Here is a 21,358-nt window from a genome sequence, read left to right on the forward strand (position 1 = left end):
AGAATACTGTCTGGAAATTTACTTTATTCAAAACTCTAATTATCTCCCCTGACACCCCAGACTCAGACAGAACACTCCCTTGTTTTAACTGCTCCAAACACACACAGAGCCTACACCCGTCTGAAACTCGCTTATGTAAGAAGCGACTGCAGCACTGCCTGGCATGTAGCACAACACTCAGCTGAAGAGAAATCCTTGGAAATGCCTCAGTTCAAGCACAAGGGCAGGCCCAGGCCTTGCGTTTTGGAGAGAGGTGCTCTTCAGCCAGGGAACATCAGAACTGTAGCTGGAGCAAATGATGTCATCAGAGATCCTCTTACCATGGTCAATGTCAAAATTAAGATAGGAAGTTCAAGGACAAACTGTGGGTTTTCCAAGCAAAGAAAAGTTACAAAGGCTGGATGGATGGATCTTTGGTATGCCATCTATTTTTATTTGCCTCCAAAATTATTAATATGATTATTGCAGAGAATCAGCCAAAGCATTATCTTATCAGCAAGGTTTTCTTAGTTTACATGAACCTTTTATTGACAAGAAAATATAGCTGGATGGGGGAAATGCATTACTATGGTTTTACTCCCACCTAATGAAGGGAGGGGGGATATCATGTGAGTCACCTCTACATCCAAAGACGTCAGCAAAGCAAATAAAAACACAAAATCCCTGAAGACACAGCGATAAACTTGAGGGCTCTCACTCTAGAGCTGAGATGAAATAGCTTAAATACCTGTTGGGTTTCTGAATAACTGGAAAATGAAAAGTAGAAATTAACTGTGGGCACTTGAGAACACGTCGTAGGCACGGGTCTTTCCACGCACAAACCACTGCTGCGACAAATCTGTGTGCTCAACGCCAAAAATATCCCCCAATGTATAGATGCCGGGGGGGGGGCTGGGAGGGCAGGAAATTGGTATCGAAATAGTACTGTTGACTCCTGCTCTGGTTCCGGGGAGGAGGAAAGAATCCGCTAGCTGTCAGCCCTTCAGCCAGAGCTGGACAACTCGCCCCTAAGTTTGCCGTGTCCTCGCTCTGCGCCCTCGCCCCCCCACCCCCGCTCCAGCAACCAAGATTCCCCGTGCACCTTGAGGCCCTAGCAGAGCACAGACGGACCCTGTGGCCAGGGCAGGGAGTCCCGGCAGCTCGGAGGAAGGGCGGCTCCCTTCCAGTGGGGGGTCCGCGGGCACCCACCCCCAGGCCCTCGCGCGTCCCCCTTCCCCTGAGCCCTTGCCCTCAGGCAGGTCACCTGGCTTGGCTCCTGCCCTCCTGTCCTCCGGCTCCTTGTTCGTTCCTGCCGCGCTGCCGCCGCCGCTGCTGCCTGGAAGCTGCTCGCTCTCCGAGTCACGGGGCCGGCGAGCAGGCGGGCGAGCCCGTGCCAAGGCTGCGGGAAGCGTTCTCCTCAGCCGGAGCTGGGACCCTGCCCTGAGCACAGCCGCCACCAGGACGAAACTGGAGAGCTGGCTCGGCTCTCCCGGGCGGGGAGGGGCGCCTGCAACTTTGCTCCTGGACACGGGCGAGGAGGGGGCGCCCGTCTCCAAACTCCGCAGCCTCTCCAGTCCGGGCTTTTATATATATATATGCTTTTTTTTTTGGTTGGTTTGTTTGTTTGTATATGTGTTTTAATCTAAAAGGAAGTCAGATTCTTGTTTTAATCTAAAAGGAAGTCAGATTCTTGCCGCAAGTTCTTACTGACTGAGCCGGGCCCCTCTGCAGGGCGGGTGGAGGACCTGGGCGGGGGAGGTCGGGGTGAACCCGAGGGTGCTAGAGGCGAGCCCTGCTGGGTGCGCTGGTGGTCGGCTGGCCGTGGGCGGCGGTAGGAGGGGGACTCACTGCCCAGGAGGTTCCCCCAGACCCTAGTCGGCTGCCGGCTCTGCCCAGAACCGGAGCCTGCAAGAGAGCGTGGCCAGGAGGGACTGGGCCAGTGGTGGGGAAGCAGTGACCCGGACCTGGATCGCAGAAGTAGGAACTGGAAGTGACAGCGGCGCAGGCAGAGCCGCAGCAGCAAAAGCCCAGGGAGCCGTAGCAGCAGCAAAAGCTGCGGTGTAACGGCGGCGGCCACACTGCGCATGCTGCTGCCGCCTGGTCCAGCCCCGAGCGCAGGGCTGCGGGCGCCTGGCCTGCCGCCGGGAACTGCCAAAGCCGGGGCTGGGAATCCCCGAACTAGCCTTTAGTCGGGGCTCGCTTCCTCCTGCACCCCTAGATGTAACTCTAGCACCCTCAAGCAGCGTGGGGAGCCGCTGGGACAGCCAAGCCCAAAAGCACACTCCAGCAGCCCTTCGTATGTCTCCGTTCTCCATACTAGCCTGGGTTGCCTTGCTGAGTTCTCCGAGGACAGGCCCCTGGTCAAACAGCACCACTGAGGCAGCAAAAAAGAAGCATTTATAACCTCCTCAAACTCTAATTTTTACAGAACTCCAATGCAGTCTGCAAAAGATTGGGATGGCCACAGTTGTAGCTGGCATTTCATTGACTCTTGAAAATTCCATCTGTGGTAGATTTGCTCAAGAGCAAAAACAAAAGCAAGGTTGAAGCAGAATCCTCTACAGGTGACTTCTCCTAGCCCCAGTGGAGCAGCCACAGCCTCAAGGCTTGGCCCAGCAGAAAGTTAGCAGTTAGAAGCAGAGTGTGCATTCATCACCTGTTACCCACCCAAGTCTTGTCATTTCCAGAGGAGTCAACTGAGGCCGAGAGAAGAGGACAGTAGCTTGACCCAGGGTGGGAGAGGAGAGCTGAAAGCAAGGTCTGTTGGTGCCATCACGGCTACTGGGGAGTTGTCTGGCCTTCTGCTTCTTGTCCCCAGGCCATGGCTCTCCAACACGACAGGTGCACCTCTTGTCTGGGATTTAACCCTGCCTGTCTGTCATCCGCAACTCTTCTTTACTTCTGAGAAATGGCAAACTGTCCATCCAATAGGCCATGTTGTGGACAGGGCACCCAGACTGCTCCAGAGACAGGGCAGATGAAGTGACAGGAAGCCAAGAAGGAGTGAGGGCATGGGGCAAAGGGAGAAAAGCAGAACTGCTACCACCTGGTATTGGAAGCAAAGAAAGAAAGGGAGAGAGGGAGAAAGAGAAAGTGATAAGAGACAGAAACTATTTTAATCACATGTGCATTCGGCAAAATTATTCATGAACAAAACCTGATTCTCCAAAATATGCTTGGACCAAGAACCACATGGGAGATGGCAGAGTATCTCTGGCGAAAGTTGAGTGGTGGTGGCGGCAATGAACAAAGCAACAGTACTTGCCGGTCATTTACTCCAAGAAGGTTTTTCGTTGTTGTTGTTTCCTTTTTCATTTCTTCACTGACCCATTGATCATTCAGTAGCATGTTATTTAACTTCATGGTGGTGTAAATTTTTAAACTTTATTACTGTTGTTGATTTTGTTGTGTGGCTACTCATTTAAGGGAATGTATAATAACAGCATAATAGAGACTATCATATCCAGTTGCGAAGATAAAATGCAGTGTGCAGCTCTACTTCCAAATCAAAGATGGACTTCCAATAAAGCTGTTACATGCATCTTGACAATAGGATGCTGCACTCTCTGCCACTGTCAGTACCCACAATGTCAGAACACACTTAAATAGGAAAATGATGGACTTATGACTGCTTATGAAGGACTATACTATTGTTTTTTGTTTTTTATTATTATTATTTCATTTTACGACACAGTTCCATAGGCTCTGGGATTTCCCCAACCCTTCCCCAAGCCATCCCTCCAAATTGATTTCCTCTATATTATTACAGCAGTACAGCTCATAAAAAGGCATAATTCCATCATTGCAGGCATGGACCACGCAGAGTCCAGCATCTTATTGTCCAGATAAATTCAACAGTTTCATTGGGAGACCATCGTTGATCTGAAAGTAGAGCTGGCAGAATATCATCCCCTCCATGAAAAGCCACAATACAACTTCAACACCAGGAAGAAACATGGAAATGTACAACAGCATGAAGTTAATTGACATGATACTGAGTGACCAATGTGTTAGAACATGCAAGTTCTTAATCACATCCTATAACTACTTCATTGACATCTCAATTTTAGTTTATACATAGCCAACTGCTATAAACCTTAAAATGGTTATAGGATACTATTCAGCTGTCTCGTGTCTTTTTTCATATTTATATTTAGCAGTTTATAGTATCCAAGCATGATTTTTACTGAACTTCACAAATTTTAGGATAGCCCAAACAGGTTTATAACGTTAACAAGCCATATGTTAATGATTGAACAGCAGAACACTTTTAGGAGGGGTGTGCAGAGAAATCTTCAATCCCTTAGTGAGGAGTAACTGATCTTTGTTTCCTACCTAGTGAGGTATATGCGTGTCCAGGCTGGCTGTTTCCTGTCTGTTCTAAGCTTTCCTTATTGGTTTCTCTCTGTCTATCTGATCTAATTTGGGGGTGGGGCTTGGAGCAACCCTGATGGTCATTGCAAGAGAGGATGGGTACCCAAAGTTGAAACTAAGTAAGGACCAGAAAAAGCTCCTCTCCCGAGTCCTGAAGGAAGTTTATTGTTCTGTTTCTGAGGACCGCTCCGGGCTCCTGGCTGTTGTTCCGATGACTTTAGATCCTGTGAGGAGGGTTCTGGGCTTCTTCCATCCCGTGTGGGAGATCTGATAGGGAATGGTTGACCTCAGAGTTCTCGGCCTATGAGGGCACTCCAATTCCCTCTGATCTCCTTGGAAGTTGGGATATAGTCCTTGGTGCCCGTACTGGTAAGGACTATACTATTGTTATAATATGAGGGAAAATCAGCTGGGGGGAGGGGCTAAGGGAAATCCCAGGGAGGTTTGGAATTGTATCATTAAATAAAAAAATAAAATAGAAGAAAAAAAAAGAATACCTGCTGGAAATGAGGCAAGTGCAAGGTTTGACTGAGATTCTGGAAAACCACAAGGCTAGATCAGGGCAATCAAGGAGCTATCACCCAGGCCGTTCTCGATTGATCAGAAGATTTGTATGTGTTCCTGGCTTTCACCAAGTTCAGAAGTGACAAAATAATGGAACTATCCATGCTAGAACACATGTTGTTGTGGGGCTCATCACAACAGGGATGGTACCGAAATCAAGATTTTTTTTCTATATGTTCTACAAAGTTTTTACCTGATATTTGAGTGGTGTTCCTACTTTCCCAATTTTGTAAAAATATCCAACAGATATACTTGACTCGCAAAAAAAAAAGAAATAAACATAGATTATAAAAAGATGGAGATTATATCTAAACTCATTAGAAATCATAAGACATGAGTCTAATGCTGTGGCTTAACAAGCTAAGCCTCCAGCAAATCCAGCATCCCATATGGACATCAGTTTGCATCTCAGCTGCTCCGCTTTTGATCCAGCAACCCTGTTAATGAACTTGCTAAGCAGCAGAAGATAGTGCTCGTGACCCTGCACCCACATAGAAGACCCAGAAGAAGCTCCTGGCTACTGGCTTTAGATTGGCTCAGCTACCGCTGTTGCGGCCACTTGGGTAGTAAGCCAGCAGATGGAAGATCTTTCTATTTCTTCCTTTTTCTCTAAATCTGCATTACCCTAGAAAAAAGTCTTTAAGAAATCATTTAATACAAATTACAGCAATAAATGAAATGTCAGTTTCATCTATCAATTTAGTGAGCTTTAAGAAATCATATCTGGTGTTGGCAGGGACATGAGGAAAAAACCAGGAGCCAGGAGCTGCTTCCGGGTCTCCCACGATGCTGGAGGGTCCCAAGGCTACCCTGCACAGCTTTTCCAACCAACAAGCACCAACCAGGGAGCAGGATGGGATGTGGAGCAGCCAGGACAGGAACCGGCGCCCATATGGGATGATGCTGTTTGTAAGTAGAGGATTAGCCAATTGAGCCAGTGCACCAGCACCTACACCACATTTTTGCAGGGCAATTTGTCAGTATCCATCCAAACTTGACACAATAATTTCATTCACATAAAGAAAGATCTTCAAAAACAACAACAACAAAGGGAACTGTTTATATGTACCAGTTGTGCTGCAAATGTAGTTTTGAAGAACTTTCAGACCTTTTTCAAATCACTGACTAGCAATATTATACTAGTATAGTTTTAATGATCTGTGATTAGTTTAAAGTTTACTGTATATGTGAGATGGGCATTTTCCTATCAATTGCTATTTTTAGCCATTGTCGATAATTCCACTAAACTAGGGTCTTTTTGCTTGTTACTTGAGAAACTTATCTGATGGAGCATTAAGCCTTTTTACTGTCATATAAATTTAAAAGATGTTATTTCAAAAACTGAAAAAAAGAGGGATGGTAGATAGGGAGAAAGGCAGAGGGAGAGGGGAGATGGATGAAGGGAAAAAAATTTTATAAACTACATTGCATTGTTAAAAACTAATTAAAACAATAAAAAAGATCCTTTAAGAAGAATCATGGATATGCACAAATTTCTATGTGCATAAACAACCTGACACACTGGGATTTATCTGTCAGTATAATACAATAAACAACAAAGATCGAAAAACAATGATCGTCCTACAAAACAGAAAAGCATTTGATATAATACAGCACAATTTTATCATTAAAACAAATGAAAACTAAAAGGGGATTTTCTCAGCCTATTAAACAGCATCTATGAAAAGCCCATTACTAACATTATACTGAAAGCCTCTGACCCTAAAAACATTAACAAGAAAAGGAAATGTTCTTGTACCACTTCTACCTCAGTCTATTCTGGAGCTTTTCTAGACACACAAATTAGGGAAGAAAATCAAATAAAAGTATCTACATTGGACAGGATGAAGTAAGACTATTTTCATTCACAGATGATATAATCTTCTATGTAAAAAAAATCATGAGATACACACACACAAAAAACAGAAACATAAAGCTTATGAACATGCTTGTTCAAGTTGAAGGATACTAGGTGACTATTTAAAATCTATTTTATTTCTGTATATTTGCAATGAATAATCTAAGCAAAAAAATTAAGAAAGCAATTCCAGTTACAATAGCATCAAAAAGAACAAAATTCTTTGGAATAAAGAGAACCAAGAAAGTACAAGAGATGTACACTTAAAACTATGAAAAGCTTATCAACAAAACTAAAGCTCTAAGTAAGTGTAAAGACATCTGTGTTCATGGATTCAAAGTTTTAATGTCATCAACATAGTAATAGTATAATACTCTCCAAAGTAATCTACAGATTGCACGTGATCCTTATAAAGTCTCAGCTGGAATTATTTTGTAAAAGTGGACAAGCTGATTCTAAAATTCATAGGGATAATAGGCAAGAGATCCAGAATAGCCAAAGCAAATTTAAAAATGAATAGTAAAGTCACAGAACTCACATCTTATGATTTTGGAGTTCATTACAGGCGCAGCAGTTGGGGTGCAATGGACTAAGCCACCACCTATGATGTCTGCATCCCATATGCTCACTGGTTTGAATCCTGACTTCTCCACTTCAGGTCCAGCTCTCAGCTGATGTGCCTGGGAAGGCAGTGGAGAGTGGACCAGGTGTTTGGACCCCTGTTGCCCACATGCGAGATGTAGATAGAGATTCAAGCTCCTGATTTTGGCCTGCCTCGGCCCTAATCATTGCAGCCATCTGCGGCGTGAGCCAGCAGGTGGAAATTCTCTCTCGTCTCTCTCCCTCTCTTTTTGCAACTCTGCCTTTCAAATAAATAAATCCACCCTAAAAAGCAAACTTACTACAAAGCCACATTAATAGTTTCCATGAGGGAAACAGTAGTCTTTTGAACAAGTGGTACTGAGAAGACTGCATATCCACATGCAGAAGAACGAATGGGGTGGGGCGCAGTGTGTGTCATACCATGTTGAGCCTGAGAGACAGGCATCCCACATGGGTGCCAGTTCCTCTCCCAGGTGCTTCACTTCCAATCCAATGCTCTGCTGATGTGGCTGGGTGGACTGCAGAGAATGGCCCACATACTTAGGTAGGCCTCTGCCATCCAGCGTGGGAGGCTCAGATGGAGTTCCAGTCCCCTGGCTTCACTCAGCCTAGCCCAGCTGCCACTGTTACAGCCTTCTGGGGAGTGAACCAGCAGATGGAACGTCTTGCTCTTTCTGTAACTCTGCCTTTCAAATAAATAAATAATCTTCACAAAAACAAATGTAAATCTATACCTTCCACCAGACACAAAAATTAATTAGTTCAAAATCACTCAAAGACCTTAAAACCATGACACTCTTTAAAGAAAACATAAGAGTAATCTCCAGGAACATTGATCAGGGGAAACTTTCTTAACTGTGCTATTAAAAGCACAAACAACAAAAGAAAATGTAAATTGGACGTCATCAAAGCTAAAAGTACATTTTCAAAGTTGGGAAGTGCGCACTTCAGAGAGTGCGTTATCCTACGTGCCTCTGACTTCCCTCATCAGATATTAGCGGTGTGCTTCTCCAGAGATGCTGAAGCATTGCAACATAGACACACACTGAAAGCCAGAGCCATGGCACAGCGAGTTACGCCTCAGCCTGCAGTGCCAGCATCTCATTCTGTGGCCTGGCTGCTCTGTTTCAGCCCTCTTGTGATGCACCTGGGAAAACCACAGAAGGGAGCCCAATGCTCTGGATCCCAGAACCTGTGTGGAAGGCCTGGAAGAAGCTTCTGGATCCTGACTTCAGCCTGGCTCAGCTCCAGTTTTTGAATTTCTATTTGAGGAATTAATCAGAAGATGGAAGATCTTCCTCTTTCTCTCTTTCCCCTCTTTCTCTGTAACTCTGGTTTCAAATACATAAATAAATGTTAAAAATAAAAAGAACAGTGACTGCAGTTACGTGGAGCAGGCTAGAGGTGATGGTTCTTTCAAGGTGGTCAACACGCTCCAGAGATCAATGCCTGAATTGTCAGCACGCTACAGCATCTCTATCTCCATATCCGGCTGATATTTTAAAACCATTTCAGGCTGATATTCTTTGTTTAATAAAGAATACTATGTTCTAGACAATAATCCAATCCTGTTCTTGTTTTTCAGGCATTTACAGGTTTATAGAGTCAATACATGTCCTAGCCAGGCACTGTGCTAGGTACTTTCGGCCTAAGAGATTTTTCTTAAGTTTTTAATCGTTTCTTTTTGGGTGCTTGTGCTGTGGTATAGTAGATAAGCCTTCGCCTGAGATGGCAGCATCACAGATGGGCACCGGTTCAAGTCCCAGCTTCTCTACTTCCCATCTCGGCTAACGGCCTGTGAAAGCGACAAAGGACGGCCCAAGTGTTTGGGTTCCTGCTACCTCTACATGGAAGACCTGGAAGAATCTCTAGGCTCCTGGCTTCAGATCAGCTCAGCTCTGGACATTGCAGCCATTTGGGGAGTGTACCAGCAAACGGGAGATCGCTCGTTCTCTCTCTCAACTGTAAATCTGCTTTTCAAATAAAAATAAAACCTTTTTAAATAAACATTTATTATTATTGGATTTTAAAGGCAGAGAAACAAACCCATAAAAATCTCTCAGTTGCTGGTTCACTCCCTAGATGATGACAGCAGTCAGATTGGTCAGGCCTAAGCTAGAAGCCCAGCACTCCTTCCGTATCTCCCACGTAAGTGGCAGAGGCCTTTGTACTTGACATCTCCTGCCTGCCATGCTGTCCGCTAGCAGAAGCCGGGGAATAAGGACTCAAACCAGGCGTTCCAATATACGCGCAGGCCTCTCAAGTGGCAACCTCACCACTATGCCAGGCGTTCTCACCCTGCAGACATTCAATCTAGTGACATTTGCTTAGGTCTGTCTCCGAGCTGCCAGGAGAAGCTCGAGGCTACTGGGTCAGCCTTCTTGGCCGCTGGTTTCTCCCTGCTTCCGCGTGCAGCCCTGGGCCTCAGGGTTGTGTTCACTTTGCCTCAGAGTTCTAGAAACCCCTGAATATGCCTTCTGTAAACCCCCTTAGAGGCCTAATTTTGCAAAAAACACCTCACGATAACAAAGCAGCCAACACCTTCCTGTGCATGCCTCCTGCATAGTGCTACTGATTATTTCGCTTGATTTTTGAAGCAGTTCTGTGTAAAAGACACTGCTACTGTTGCCATTGTGCAGATGAGAAAATGGGCATCCAGAGGTCTAATAACTTTCCCTAGTGTCACATAATCATATATTGAACAAGCCAAGACTCCACGCCCAGTTTGCCAAACTCAAGAAGGTTTGTGCTTAACCACAAGCCAGACAGCATGATATTCATCGACGGTGGAGATCAGCCTAAGGTATCAGAAGCAGGAAAAATGAACGAGGTGCCTTCTACTTACGAAGACAGCAATTACAATAGACATTTCAGAAAGATTTCCATCCAAAATGGATTAAGCAATATTTTGAACCTTGGTGCTTGAAAGAGTGTTTAGTTGTCAGAAACTAAAATCTCCAACAGTGCCAGAGCAAGGAGATGTTTCTGTACTACCTAGTATTCTTAGAAGTAAAAAGAAGCTCACTATACCTTCTGGAATCTTCAGCATGCAGAAATCATAGGCAAGCTCAACATGTTTTTATTAATAAAAGAAAAAAGAAAATACCATAGACGTTGTTCTATAAAGGATGTAGTAGAATGTTCTAAAGCCACCCCAACTCGAAAACAAGAGAGGGCGGGCATTCAAATAGAGTAATAGGGGAAATTGGAATAAAATGAGACAAGGTAACCTAATGCCAGGTTAGCTTTAGGGAAAATTGTTAAGGAAGCAAAGTTTATCTGGGACAAATATATTACTACTGCTGCTACTACTACTACAAATAATAGGTATTACATGCAAGATACTACATTCCAGGCATTCCTCCAGTGGCTAGAGTTAAGAGAGAGATGCCACTATTAATTCCCATTATACAGGTGGGAGAAGGAAGTATAGAGGTGCAGTTGAGTAACACATTCAAGGTCATAAAGATAGTAGTCAGAACAAACCTAGATTTGAACCTGAGAAGTCTGCCATGAGAGGCTTATATACCCTTTTGTTATACTTTTTCTGGTGCCTGGTATGGTAGCCTAGCAGCTAAAGTCCTCAACTGGCATGCACAGGGAGTCCCCATATAGGCCCTGCTTCTAATCCTGGCAGCCCCTCTTCCCATCCAGCTCCCTGCCTGTGGCCTGGGAAAGCAGTTGAGGACGGCCCAAATCCTTGGGACCCTGCACCTGCATGGGAAACCCAGAAAAAGCTCCTGGCTCCTGGCTTCGGATCACCTCAAGCTCCAATTGGGAAATCTTTCTCTTTCTATTGCCTTCTCTATGCTGATCTGCCTTTCCAATAAAAGTAAAACAAATCTTTTTTCTGTTCTGGCCTTTTGCTCTCTTCCAAATTTAAGGCGGTAACAATGACTTCCTGTAGCAGTCCGTGGTTCACTTTCGGCTCCCCTTAGTAAGGTAGTACACCACAAAAGTTCTCTTCAAGTAAGCTGGTATTCAGGGCTGAGATGTTGTAAAAACAATCTCTCCTTTTTAGAGTTTTGATTTTCTTCAGTTTGGAACTGATTTCTCGGAAAACAAGAATAGGAATCTGACACTGGGAACATCAATTCCAACTCTGATTTCTAGAAAATGCTGTTTAACTTGGTGACTATCAACAGTGAGAAATAAGTCACATGTTTTTATTATCAGTCCTGCTGGCAACAATGAAGGCAACCTGAGTGGGCTTACCTCCACCTGAAGGGCTGCACATCCCTTTAGGAAGTCATTGATGTTGCTGATACAGTGGGCTTCCGTTTGGGGCTCCAGACAATACTAGAAAAACAGAGTCAAGTGTCACTTGGAGGCTGTCATTCCATACCAAGCAAAACATCCTCATCCTTTGCTGATAAGCAGGTAAGGCAGGTTTTTTGTTTGTTTGTTTGTTTGATGTTTGTTTTTTAAGGCAGGAGGTACCAGTGCTATCGGTCCAGGAAGAGAAATAACCACTGAAGGAAGTGATGCAAAAATCTAAACAGTTGGTTGTTGTTTCAAATGTCAGCCAAGCTTTAGTCTCAAGCCACTTCTACTCTCAGACCTTTTGCTGTGCCTTCAGCCCAAATGTGGTGATAAGGCCATGGAAACACCAAGACACTCTCTGAGTTTAGCTCTTGCTTTCAAACCAGGAAGTACTCTCTATTGTCTCCTTCCCTCTCCCCATGATAGCATATTAAAATTCTATTTCCCACAAGGTGGAGGAATCCACCATGGTGGGAGGGTTTGGGGAGGGGTGGGGAGAACCCAAGTATCTATGTAACTGTGTCACATAATACAATGTAATTACTGAAGTTAAATAATAAATAATTAAAAAAAATAAAAATAAAAAAAAATAAAATAAAATTCTATTTCCCCTGTACCGGTCTCTAAATGTTATCACATTTCTCTGCATTGTGTATCACTCTTCCTCAAGTTAACAAAATTTTGAGTGAATCTCCTTGCTCAATAAAAAAAAAATAGTTTAAAAAAGCTAGTTCCAGTCATGATCCTTGATGATTCCAGAAAACAATTGTAGGTGTCTACTTTTATGCTTATATAAAGTGCCTACTTTAGAAAATATCTATTCTTGTGATTATCAGCTTCCAACTTTAAAAATTGTAGATTTTTTTGAACAGGGTAAGGTTAGTTTCACTTTGAGTGCATGTTGTATTTGAAACATACATTGGGTTTCTACTGCTTTATCCAAAATTCATGTGACATTTTGAATTATTTCTCTGAATTGCTAGTCTTGTATTCAAAGGATACTTTTAAACAATTTACATTGATTTTAGGGAAACTTTTGAAACACCCTCAAGATCTGTTGGAAATCATTTGGCTATATTGTCGCCTCCTATGTAACACAGGTTGAAATCATCCTCAATGCCCAGGCAAATGTAGCATGCACGTCTCCACAATGGAGCAAACTTGTGATATGAATGCTTTCCTTGTCCCCTACTGCCAAAAGTTTAATGGGTTTTACTACATTGATATTTGAAAGCCATAAAGGACATTTCGTTTTCTGACTTTCTCAAGCAACAAAACCAATAAGCCAGCATATAGAACCCTTAAAAAAGATATTAAAGCAGGAGGTCCCCATGACCCGTGCATGGACTCTCAAGAGGCCCATGACTTCAGCTGTGTGATGGGAAGCCTTCCCAAAGATGCTGCCAATGGACCTTACCTTTCCCACGGAGCCGGGCATGAGTCTGTTGATCAGCTTGCACAGCACTACCCCATTTTTCAGCGAGGCCTTCAAGAACTCCTCCGGATCACAGATGGTCTTTTTCGGGGAATCTAAAACTCCCAAAGATATCAGCCAGGTCACGATTCGTTCTTCTGGATTCATTCCTGAGGACGATGCACTGTGAACAGCTCACTGGGCCAGCTGCGAGGATGAAGCCACATCCGCAATTGCATCTGCCGTTGTCTTCCTTGTTATGAGTTCTCTTCTGGTGCTTGCGGAGGAAAGGTTTCAAAGCAACTCTTTTTAAACACCCGTGGCCCCACTCAAAACACGGGGTTTGAAAAGTGCAGGGATCATACTCAGAGATGTGGGACTCAGATAAGAATTCATGGGAAATATCCTGGGTAATACCTATTTGTTTCTTTCAAAATCTGCAAAACAAATTCATTACGATAAAAAAGGAAGAAACACACACATGTCCACACCCCTTTAAAAAAAAAAAAGCTTTCAACAGTTCACGAAACTGTAAGGGCAGGAAGTGAGGACGCTGGGGAGGGAGGCGAGAGAAGGAAGCAACTGTGCGTGGAAAACAGAGGTGAGCCAGAATTTCAGGGGACCTTGAAACGAAACATTCCTGGGCCAGTCTGGGAGAACACTGAAAACAAATAAATTGTCTATCTCTAGTAAAATTCAGGATTCTGTTAAGAGGAAGATGCCAACTGGCTTTCAGATCAGACAGCACTGAGCTTCAAGGGGTGCTGTGCTGGCACAACATGCCTCAAAGAAGGATGGCTAAGAAAATTCTACCAAGAAATGGCAGGATGTCTTCAGGCTAGCTCACGGAGGTGGTGTGTCCTGATCATTCCTTGCAAAACATGTTGAATTGCATGGTGACAACGTGCCAAGCAAATGAAGAGTTTGCCTGCTGTCAGCCATCACTGGGTCACAGCAGAAGCTGGAAGAATGGCATTTTACTTTGCAGCCAGCAAGCTATGTTTAGGGAAATAGGCTGAGGATAACATCTGACATCCTGTTTACTTGCATTCTTTAGCGATTCTTTTTCTGGACCTGGATCCACTACACAACCCAGCTGCAGTACCCTTAGCAAAGGTTCAGACAGTCACAGAAGCAGTGAAAATCCACTTGAAAACAGAACGTTTGGAAACAAAAGAGCACTTGTCCTCTAGCTACACTACAATGTGGATGGTTCATGTTTCCCCAACAAGCAACACTTTTCATTTAAGATGCTGCTCTGGAAAAAAAAAAAAAACTAGTCTATAACAAGATACCTTTATTATTCTCAAGTGTTTTCAGAAGCTGTTGAAATTATCACGCTATTGGGAAATTACTCAGGTTACTACTCTAACCTAGGTTGGCAGCTGCATGGCAATCACACTCACTACCCCGCTGCATGCCCGGGAGACACCTGAGCCATCATAAGCTTCACACTCAATTCCAACACAGCTGCGGTCCTCTACTACTGAACAATCATCTTACGTAACACTACTAAACATTTGCAGTGCTGCCGCTTCTTGTCCTGTCACAACACTTATAGCTCTTTATTATGACATTTTCGTCTATCTCCTCCACCAGGCTATAAACTCCCTTGTTTAATACTGTGTCTCACACAGAAAGCCTAGTGCCCACCACTGCGGATGTTCAAAAGTGCTGAATGGAAGTGGGGATTGGGCACAATGGTTAGATGCCACTTGAGATGATACGATCCCATGGCATAGCACCTGGGTTTGAGATCTGGCTCCATTTCCAACCCAGCTACTTGCAGATACATAACTCAGAAGGCAGCAAGTGTTGGTTAAAGTATTTGAGTCGGTGCCATTCTTGTGGGAGACCCTGAATTCCTGTGACCTTGGCTTTGTCTTGGGCCAGTCCTGGGTATAGTAGATTGCTGGGAAGTGAATCAGCAGATGGGAGATTTACTCTCACTATTTCTTTCTTTCTCTGCTTTTCAAATAAATGAAAATCAATAATTTTCCCAAAAAAAGAAAATCCTAAGTGATGTAATAAATGCATGTGTTCAAGTGTCATTCCTGGCTTAGATTCTGTATGATTATAACAAAGATTTTTTTGACTTGATCATCTTTCCTTGTTAAAGGTTCTGATAGCTTTGTTGAGATGATTTATACATAATAAACTGTGCATATTTAAGGTGTACCAATTAATTTTGACATAGTCACCCAGTATTGATAGAAACATAACACATTCACATTCCAGCTAAATTTTTCATGATCTCCCGGGATCCTTTCAACCCCAAAACCTTCTCTTTTCCTCTAATCCCAATCAGCCATTGACAGTCTATCAGTCCCTTTAGTTTAGTTTAGTTTGCATTCTGTAGAATCATACATGACTGAAAGTATGGAAGTATGCTGTAAAATATGTTCATTTGTCTGCCTTCTTTAATTCCAAATGTTTGCTTTGAGATTCTCTTACATTGCTGTGCCTATCCACAGTTCCATAATAAGCATTTGTCCGCCATCTCTCTGATTTGATGTAGTCATAAGGCAAAATAAGTATAATTAACCAAGTGTTTTAACTGCCAAATTATGCAGATGAAATAAAAACAGAATCCACTTATTGATAAATTTAATTCCCAAATACAAGGGCAATGGACACATTCCCAATTGCTCATCAAAATATGCTCTACATTTTTCTCAATGTTGTTGATTTTGTTTTAAAGCTTTTCATTTAAGGGGATGCATAGTAACTGTGTAGTAGAAATTATCACATAGAGATTTGAAGATACAATGCAGTATGCATCTTTACTTACAAATCAAAGATGGACACCCAATGAAACTGTTGACTGTATCTTGACAATAAGATGCTGGACTCTCTGCCATTGTGCATGCCTACAATATCAGGATACACTTAAATAGGAGAATGATGGACTTATGAATCATTGTGAAGGACTATACTTTTGTAATGACATGGGGGAAATTAGTGAGAGGGGGAGGATTTGTGGAGGGAGAAGGGAAATTGCAGAGCCTATGGAACTGCATCATGGAATAATAAAATAAATAAACAAATTTAAATAAATACATGTGTCTGTTCTACAGACAAAAAAAACTAATCTGGCAGTATTATTGAGGTAGCACTTATTCTCTGATGAAGAACAAAGCCTGAAAACAAGAAAAAGAACAAAGCATGGTCCATTTTAAGTACTCAGCCTACTCCAAAATGGTCTTGAGACCCCTGAAGTCACCTGGACCTGCCTCGTTTTTGGACACACATTACCACCAGTAGTACCAAAGTGAACTCACAAAGGCAAGACCATCATCTCAAGCCAGAAGAACCTGTTCTATTAGTATAGAGACTGCAAGTCACATTTAGCATGACAAAATATCAAGAATGTGAGAACATACATCTAGGTCAAACGACTAACCATGCAACTCGGGCTGGCTAGGGAAGCAAATGAAGATGAAAAGAAGCTGATGAGTTTGCGGAATAGGATGGAGGAGTTAAAAGAAATTCTGGAGATCACAGCGACACAAAGAAAAGACTTAGCACAGGTCATGAATGAAAAGAACGGAGTTCTCTCTTTAAACCTCAGCTTCTTAGTTCCACAACCCCTGGCCCACTGCACCTTCCACAGCAATGGCTTACTCTCCTTCATTCTCTCATCCTAATGAATTCTTTAGTGGAGCTCAAGTAAACTCCAAAGGCTTTCCATTGCCTAAAGCAGGGACAAACAAAAATATTCCGCATAATCACCTCCTGGGAGGGATGAAGGAGAAAGGATCAAGAGACTACAATTTGAAATGAAAGAGGTAGCATTTTATTCAAAATTAAAAAGAAACTGCATAAAAAGGGAATATGAACATTTGTTAAAACTGGGGCCTATTATCTTATTTTCTGTATTCTTATATATTCAAAATATTCATAACTATGAAACTAGCTTCTTTTTTAAATTAAAATATGGGGCTGGTGTGGTGGTTGAATTGGCTATTCCTCTGCCTGCAAGCACCAGCATCCCATATAAAAACCAGTTTGTGTCTCAGCTGCTCCACTCCCCATCCAGCTCCCTGCTTGTGGCCTGGGAAAGCAGTAGAGGACAGCCCAAAGCCTTGGGACCCTGCGCCCACGTGGGAGACCCGGAGGAAGTTCCTGGCTCCTGGATTCGGATTGGCTCAGCTGCAGCCGTTGCAGCCATTTGAGGAGTGAACCAGCCTATGGAAGATCTTTCTCTGCCTCTCTGTAAATATTGCCGTTCCAAAAAAAAAAAAAAAACCTGAAACACTTGATGAAAGATGTAGAGAAACTGTTCCCAATAAAAAGATCTACAATGACTCAAAGGAATCTGTACTATTCAAGTACCCTTAATATGATTTGGATGTGGAGACACCAAAGGCACACTGGAGCGAATGAATTAGTTTGTCACTTGCAATTCCCTCAGTGCCAGAATCAGCTCAGTATTTTACAAGAACAGCCATGCAGCATCATGATCACTCATTCCTTTGCCATCCTATACCCTCAGCCCCTGCAATATCTATTTTTTGAAAATGGTTCTGAGAATTTGAAAGGGTTTTACCAAGTGGCATGATATTGTTCTGTCAGTAGGCGGCAGTGAAGAGAAACTGCATGCAGAATGCAATTTACTTCCTGTTTTCTGTGTGTTCACTCCATAGGCTCATGCCAAACTGTGGGTTTTCCTAAGCCCCAGCTGCTGCAGCACGGGCTTGCCGAGCGCACAGTGGGCAGCAGCTTCCCATAGCAGTGCCCGTAGTTGATTCTATAACAAAGTGTCTGTGGCAAGACATCACTCGTGTGAGCTACCTTAGGAGGGGCACATTTCCAGCAAGTTCCATAGGGCCGATGTCCAACAAGTACCACTGATTCAACAACACAGAAACTTCTCTTTCTGAGCTTAGATCTCACCTCAGCACTGGGCTGAGACAAGGAGTTCCAGTGGAATTGGCTATCACACATCATTTTTATGTTGTCTGCTAGTCTATACCCTTAGAATGAGGATAAAATATTTGTAAGTCATATATCTGATAAGGGGGTTGTAGCTAGAATAAATAAATGAATATCTTTTGGAACACGATAGTAAAATGATAAATAATGTTAAATGGGTAAACTGTTTGACTTGACATTTCTCCCATGAAGGCATACGAATAGGCAACAACACATGAAAAGATATTCAATATCATTAGAAATCAGGGAAATGCAAATCAAAACCACACTGGAATTTCACTTCACATTCATTAGCATGACTACAATCAAAAAGAAAGATAATAATTAATGTTGTCAAGGATATGAAGAAATTAGAACCCCTGTGCATGGCTCATGGAAATCTAAAATGATGGAGTGACTGTGGAAAACAGCTTTGCAGTTCCTCAAACTGTTAAACAGAGTTCCCATATAGTCCAGTTATTCCGCTCCAAAGGAACTGAAAACATGCGTCTACACAAGCACCTGTATCAAATATTCAAAGCAGCTTTATTCACAACAGCAAAAGTTAAAAACGCAGTAGCCTAGTGGTTCAGGTCCTCACCTTGCACGCACTGGGATCCTGTATGAGTGCCAGTTAGTGTCCCAGCGGCCCTGCTTCCCTTCAAACTCCCTGCTTGTGGCCTGGGAAAGCAGCCAAAAAGGGCTCCAGGGACCCGGCGCCTGTGTGGGAGACCTGGAGGAAGCCCCTGGCTCCTGGCTTTGGATCAGTTCAACTCTGGCCATTGCGACCGCTTGGGGAGTGACTCAACAGAAGATCTTCCTTTCTGTCTCTCCTCCTCTCTGTCTGTCTGACTTTCCAACAAAAACAAATAAATCTTAAAAAAGAAATATCAGCCATAAAAAGGTGATGGCCTTGCAAGTGCCAAGGTCCCACATGGGCACTCCACTTCCCTTCCAGCTCCCTGCTTGTAGCCTGGAAAGCCTTAGAGGATGATCCAAGGCTGCTTGGGGAGTGAACCAGCAGATGGAAGATCTTTCTGTCTCTCCTTTTCTCTGTAGAACTGCCTTTCCAATAAAAATAAACACTGATAACCTGCTACATCATGGTTAAACCTTGAACGCACCATATGAAAGAATCCTACATTGTGTGATTACAGTTGCATGAAATTTTCAGAATAGCCAAACCCATGGATACAGGAAATATGACAGTTGCTTAGGATTGTGATGGAGACTGAAGGGAAATGGAGTCACTAATAATGAGGGGTTTTTATTGGGGGAGTAACACAGAATCGATTTTGTGAGGGCTGCAAAACTCCGAGAATGTTTTTTTAAATCGTGGAGTCGCAGACACTTTCAATCAGTGATTATTTGCCATCTGAATTATCTCTCAGTATGCCTGTTATCTTTTAGCCATGGAAAATACAATTGCTTGAGCTCCAGCCAGCATGTCCGCGCTTCAGCCAGGAAGAAGGAGGAAAAGGAAGAGAGAGTGACACGTCTTCTTCCTCCTACAGTAATTTGGAAACATTTCTAACATACTGAAAAATGTAACGAATAAAACTGTGTCACATATTGCAATGTAATCAATTAAAAAATACATTAAAAAAAAAGAAAAATGTAACGAATGGTGTGATGATCTCATTCAGTTCCACCATTCACATTCAACAACTGGGAATTTTTTGTCATATTATTTTGCTTATAATTCAGAATGCCTTTCCTAATCTTAAGAATATTTTCAACATAACGAAGGATTCACTATCAACACTAAGAAAATTAAAAGTTCTCTAATGCCATGAAATTTTCTGTTCAAATTAAGATTCCCTGCTCATCCCTAAAAATGACCTGCAATGATTTTTTTTTCATTTGAAGTAGCAACCAGTAAAATTGCTCTTATTATCATAATACTAATACTAATTATCTAAGTAGCCATAGGGTTCTTTATTATTTATGTCTCTAGTCTTAGAGATAACATTCTTGCATTGCCTATGCTCTTAGTATCTGTGAAGTGTTTTTACATATAGAGCTTTTTAAAATATATATATTTATTTACTTTTATTGGAAAGTCAGCCAGACAGAGAGGAGGAGAGACAGAGAGGAAGATCTTCCATCCAATGATATTCACTCCCCAAGCGACCGCAAAGGCTGGAGCTAACGTGATCCAAAGCCAGGAGCCAAGAACCCCTTCTGCGTCTTCCATGTGGGTGCAGGATCCCAGGGCTTTGGGCCATCCTTGACTGCTTTCCCAGGCCACAAGCAGGGAGCTGGATGGGAAGTGGAGCACCTGGGACACGCACTGGAACCCATATGGGATGCTGGTGTCATAGATGGAAGCTTAGACTACCACAGCAGTGTGCTGCCTCCCACCTCTAGAATATTCTTTTTAAGCAACCAGATATTCATTAATGGCGAATGATTTCAACTAAATCCATCAAATGAAATACTTAAGCTACTCCTACAGATAATATAGATTATGCATTGACCTAGAAAGGTAGTGAAAATATAGTAAGCTTAAAAGAAACTTGCAAAGTAGCATTATGGGATTCATGGGTTGATCTTTTAAATGCTTGAATGTGCTCACGAAAAAAATCTAGAACTACACACACATTAATTATTGCTAAACACTCATTAAATATTTATTGAATTTCAGATGTAGAAGACTGATTTAGTCATGCTATTCACATGTAGTTCTACATAACGACTCTCCTCCCAGTTTATTTTTTCTTCCTTCACAAATACTCTCCCATCACACTTGTCATTCTAATATGCAGGGTAAGTATCACAAAGTATACATGCTCTTTCTCAAAGTATATATTATTTTGCATGTATTTTTTATTTACATAGGTAGTATTTGCCTCTGATTTGCTCACTTAAACTTCTTGGCTTTCGCTCTGCCTACCCACTCTCACAGCCATACCTGAATTCAGATCACTACCAATTAAAGACTGAAACCTCAGTTTCAAACATTCTAACCCTACATTCCATCTCAAGTATTTCCAACTTGTCTCTTCTGGTGCCCGTATGCCAGAAATTCTTTGGCCTCACTGTATGGGGTCTTTATGATCAATTGTCATTTTCATATCATCTCATAGCATCACTTTCCTTCTTACATAGCTTTGATCCTGTGTTCCATTATTTTAATTATTTCCTCAAATTCTTTCAACTTTCTTGCTCTATTCTACTCTCTTTTTATCCTACAATCTTCAAAAGGTTCATAGAAAATGTTCATTTTTGCATCAAAATAAATTTACATTTTAATTCCATTTTCCACCAACCCTTTGAAGTATCCTCTTATTCATCAGTCAACGTACCAACCATGGCCGAATTCAACTTTTCCCTAGAGAAAAACTGTGATGATTTCTGGATTCAGGCTATGACCTCACACTTCAGCT

The 21,358-nt window shown here is 42.6% G+C and overlaps 1 protein-coding gene across 5 annotated transcripts in view; it reads right to left on the reverse strand.

Moving 5' to 3' along the window:
* Positions 1 to 13,547, reverse strand: part of ARHGEF6 (Rac/Cdc42 guanine nucleotide exchange factor 6) — a 106,788-nt gene extending 93,241 nt beyond the window's left edge. Inside the window, exons 1-2 of one of the 5 annotated variants that reach the window (XM_058658283.1) lie at positions 13,059 to 13,547; positions 11,594 to 11,677 (exon numbers count right to left, since the gene is read on the reverse strand). In XM_058658283.1, the coding sequence (XP_058514266.1) occupies positions 11,594 to 11,677; positions 13,059 to 13,223 (249 nt within the window). In that variant the 5' untranslated portion in view covers positions 13,224 to 13,547. The remainder of the gene's footprint in view (positions 1 to 11,593; positions 11,678 to 13,058) is intronic. The other 4 variants (XM_058658281.1, XM_058658284.1, XM_004587743.4 and 1 more) reach the window with 4 other exon arrangements.
* Positions 13,548 to 21,358: the final 7,811 nt, after the last annotated feature.

This window comes from Ochotona princeps, chromosome X, assembly GCF_030435755.1.
Source record: "Ochotona princeps isolate mOchPri1 chromosome X, mOchPri1.hap1, whole genome shotgun sequence".
Taxonomy (NCBI): Eukaryota; Metazoa; Chordata; class Mammalia; order Lagomorpha; family Ochotonidae; genus Ochotona; species Ochotona princeps.